Consider the following 4,281-nt stretch of genomic DNA (forward strand, 5'->3'; position numbering starts at 1 on the left):
ATTTTTTAGAACTATTAGTAAATGTGTACGTGCAATGCACGTTGATATTAGGCAATATATTAATTGCACGTGGATATCAGGTAGGATATCATCTTGCATGCTAGTTATGTGATTAATTCTAACATTTTTATTTGGTACTATGATATTAATTACACGCTAAATATGTTGAGCGCTCGCCATTGAAGCAGTCTAGGTCGTTGGATTGACCTTGTTTGATGATCAAGATTATTTAGATCTGCCTCTTTGTGTCTTTTTATATTGGTATAGATATAGATATAGATTATTACTCCTCTAGCTAGGTCCTTGGGAAGCCTTTCTCGAGTTGAGTATTAAAAAAAGGAAATCTAATATATTTTTTGAGGAAAAAAATGATATCTAATATTTTTAGGCCAAAAAAGGAAACCTAAATGCTCCAGCACATCTAACACGTCGCTAATGGGCCAAGGTGGGGCGGGCTTGTCTGAATCTGAATTGAAACGAGGCAGGCAGGCCTGCCTAACCGAACTTGGCACGGGGCCAATATATTATTTCTGTCGTGGAGGAACTGGGCTCAAAGCCCTGGACATATATCTGCCCCGGACTAGCTACCGCCACCCTGCGGAGGTGTTTGTTCCTTTTAGTCGGTCGTCTAGGGTTTCCTTCCCGTGCAAGAAGGCAGAGGGGCGGCGGCGACGACGAATCCAGTCCAGAAAAGAAAGAAGGGAGAGGGGCGGCGGCGGTGAATCCAGATGGAGATGGAGTCGTCGAGTGTCGAGTCTTGTGAGCCGGGGGAAAGATCTGTGGCGGGGAAGATATCAAAGATGGGGGGAACAGGGAAGGCGGTGGTGGCGATGGCGACGACGGGGAAGAAGACATATGAGCAGGCGTTTCTGGCGACGACGGGGAAGCAGATATCGTTGCAGGCGTTGCTGGGGACGATGGGGAAGAAGACATCTAAGCAGGAGTTGCTGGCGACGACGGGGAAGACATCTAAGCAGGAGTTGCTGCCGACGGGGAAGACTGCGGGATCTGAAGTGCGGAAGGCGGTGGTGTTGTTGATGCAGGATGCGAGCTTGCGTGGAGGGGCGGGTGATGTGAGAGAGACGAGGGAGCGCCTGATTGGCCAGTCTCTGGAGGCTCTGTCGAATGCAGAAATGTTGGCCTCACTTGAAGAGGAGGAAGCAAGGAGAATGATAGCTAAGGAAGCCAAAACTGATCTAAATGCCTACCAAGTCTGTGATCAGGAGGAGGAGGAGGAGGCGCCGGAGCTCGTGGTGCAGATTATGGCGGATGATGACGATGAATATGTTAAGTGTGAAGCAGCAGCTTCTGAAGAGGCATATGATCCAGCCTTTATTCTCGAGAAGAATGACACGATGACGACGATGATCCTAGCGGACGCCGCTAGGGGGGAAATTGGCCTGGCTGAGGAGGTGGCTGTGGCGGCTAAAAGTGGACAGCAGAAGAATAGAGTTAATCTGTTGACTGAAGAATTTTTGGAGCTACTGGAGGAGGAGGAAGCAGGGAGAAAGATAGCTCACAAAGCCAGCACTGATCCAAATGCCTACCAAGCCTGTGCTCAAGCGGATGATGATTGGTCTGACAAGGAGGAGCAGCATGAGGCGATGGAGCTCCTGAAGCACAATATGGCGGATGACGATGATGCGTCTGCCAAGTTTGAAGCAGTGGCGCCTGAAGAGGCTACTGGGGATGAGATAAGGATGATGAGGATCTCTGAGGAAGCGGCCGAGGTAGCTGCTGAGGAGATGATGATGATGGGATTTGGGGGGCTGGCTGAGGAGGCGGCTGAGGAGGCGGCTGAAAGTTGGGAGCAGAAGAGGAAGAGGAGAGGTGACCTGTCGATTGATGAAATGATGGCTAGAACGAGAGAGATGGTAGGGAAAGTGCCTGAGGAGGCCAACACTGATCATAATGCCTACTGTGCCCGTGTTTACCGTAAAGATTGGGACTGGCTCTTTGCCCCACTCTACGGTCCCTTCGACAAGACCAGTAAGTGTCCTCCTCCTCCAGCCCTATCCTAGCTTTGCTGCTGCTCTTAATAGCATACGCCTCCTATTAGTATATCACTGACTGCGTTATTTGCCATGCAGCGTCTATCCCACCCTCGTGTTGCAGCCACCATCACCGTAACTCCTTGGCCAGGCCACAGCAAACTCTTCAGATCTTCTCAATCAAAGTCGGAAAGATAAAGAAGCCCCTAATGTGGCCATTGCATGTTTTTGGTTCAGTCGCTGTACGGGATAAGGTGGATCACAATCGCATTATGGTCTTCCATCGCCAAAGGGAGAACTGCCAAACCCTCACCAAGAAGGTTTGTTATCCTTGCTACTCCATGCGTACACACACGGCTTCATTGGTCTCTACTTTCAACTAACTTCATGATAAGAGTAGGCATATGATTTGAAACACAAAGCAGTGCCTTCTGCTTGGGTTGCATTAGTATGAATATGAGATTATGCTCTTAAATTTGAGTTGCTCTAACTATAGTTGTCGATGTGGGCATGTACAGTACATGTATAACCTTGCAAAGTGTGTGGTATAAATTTGATGTATTAAACAAACGCCAACAATCACCGAGGAGCTTTGAATACTCCGTGCATGAATACTATTTGGTCTGTTGTTCAGCTAACTTCAATTATTTGCGCACAAGTCTGGTTTGTCTAGAGATTCTAGACATATCTGTTATGGTTTATGCTTTCATTATGCTACTCAACGTTTTCCTCTTCTTTGGCATAACTTGTTAATTTTGCTTCCTTCCATCAATCTTAAATTGCTGTGATAATTTGAAAAGGCTTGCTCACCTTACATAACTTGCCTGCTCATGCCTCCTGGCTAATTTTGCTCAACATAAGTTGGTTGTGCGGTATTTGCCTGCAGCAATAAGTTTCTAATTAAGTTTAGGAACAAGTCCCAGTTAAGAAGTGGTTCATGTATAGGTTGACACTTGTCTTTGTCAAAATGGTGTGGTTTGGGTACATTCGACTGTTGATGGTCCCAGTCTTATTATTATAACTGAAGGATTACTATTTACGCAACCATATATTGCATGCTATGCAGGATCGGTCTCTTATGCTGACGGGTCCCACTCGTGGAGTTGTGGTGGATGTACATCCTACGTATATTGAAGTTGATCTGAAGGTTAAGGGCACCACTGAATCGGAGGACATGGATTTAAGCTATTTAGTAGTTGCGTCTTCTCCTGGCGGCCCGTCTTATCGTGCTGAAGCTAGCAAGCGTAGCACATTGGAGTTGACATATGTTCGAATGTACGACTCTGTGGAAGCTGCAATCAGTGTGAAATTGAAAAAAGATGGGTCATGGCCTGGTTGCCGAGGTTTATTTACTGCCAGTACAGCTAGTTTAGAAGACATGGAAATCTTGTTGCTTGCTTTTAAAGGTGATAGATTGCCAGTTGATGGTAAAGGAATGATTGAGTTTTCACGCCGTGTAGTCAGCGTCGAGCTTCGCGGTAAGCTAATATTTTCGGCGAAGGCACTGCAAGGTAGTGATGAGAAAGGTGTGAGAAGAGTTCGCAAGACTTTTACTCCCAAAAGAGCTGGTAAAAGCAAGGAGAATATTAAGATTGGTTCCTGTGAGATGGAGGTAACTGTGACATGGTCCCTTCTTCCGAGTTGCAAGTTTGACTATGATAGTTCTTTGTAGAGAGCTTAAGGTTGGCTTCCGTGTTCTCTTCTCTGGCAATCTGGTGTAACTGTCTTTGCTGTTATGCTGTGTTATAATCCAGTGGTACTCTAATGGACGGTTGTCAAGTTGTCTGAAGTGATATTCTGTACTTATGACACTATTATGAGTATGCTTTAGTATCAATTGCTGCCTCTAAAGAGAAGCTTATATTCGTTAATAATCTCATTGCAATAGGTCCCTTAGAATGTTATTTTGATTTGTGACGGCACAGCATCCTCATCCCTTTCAAATTGATGCGCTTTTTTAAAGCTAAATTTACATCCGGTGAGCTCGGCCCCCTCTCGTTTCTCTGGCGTGAGGGCCTGTATGCGTTGGTTGGGCGGCCAACTGAGCTGGTGATGTTGGCTTATTAGGCCTTCTCAGATAGGGGTCAAACTTTGGTCATAAATTTAATTTGTATTTATATATCAATACAAGTAGTCCTGTTGCAACGGGAGAAAAAAAAAGACGTGTTTGGTTGTTGGCTGGGTTTTGGTTGTTAGCCGGGTTTAGGATTGATGATATAACTGATGGATCAATTGACAACATAGATTTTTGGGGACATGATTTCTTTGTCAAAAGATTGGGTGAACAACT

The 4,281-nt window shown here is 45.7% G+C and overlaps 1 protein-coding gene across 1 annotated transcript; it reads left to right on the plus strand.

The window, feature by feature from the left end:
* The first annotated feature begins 573 nt into the window (after nucleotides 1-573).
* Nucleotides 574-3,828, plus strand: LOC125556250 (uncharacterized). The gene is made up of 3 exons (XM_048719022.2): nucleotides 574-1,989; nucleotides 2,091-2,311; nucleotides 3,058-3,828. The coding sequence occupies exons 1-3, from the start codon at nucleotides 729-731 to the stop codon at nucleotides 3,661-3,663; spliced, it is 2,088 nt and encodes a 695-aa protein (XP_048574979.2). The 5' UTR covers nucleotides 574-728; the 3' UTR covers nucleotides 3,664-3,828.
* The last annotated feature ends 453 nt before the right edge of the window (nucleotides 3,829-4,281 follow it).

This window comes from Triticum urartu, chromosome 5A (assembly GCF_056163025.1).
Source record: "Triticum urartu cultivar PI428250 chromosome 5A, HENAU_Tu73, whole genome shotgun sequence".
Taxonomy (NCBI): domain Eukaryota; kingdom Viridiplantae; phylum Streptophyta; class Magnoliopsida; order Poales; family Poaceae; genus Triticum; species Triticum urartu.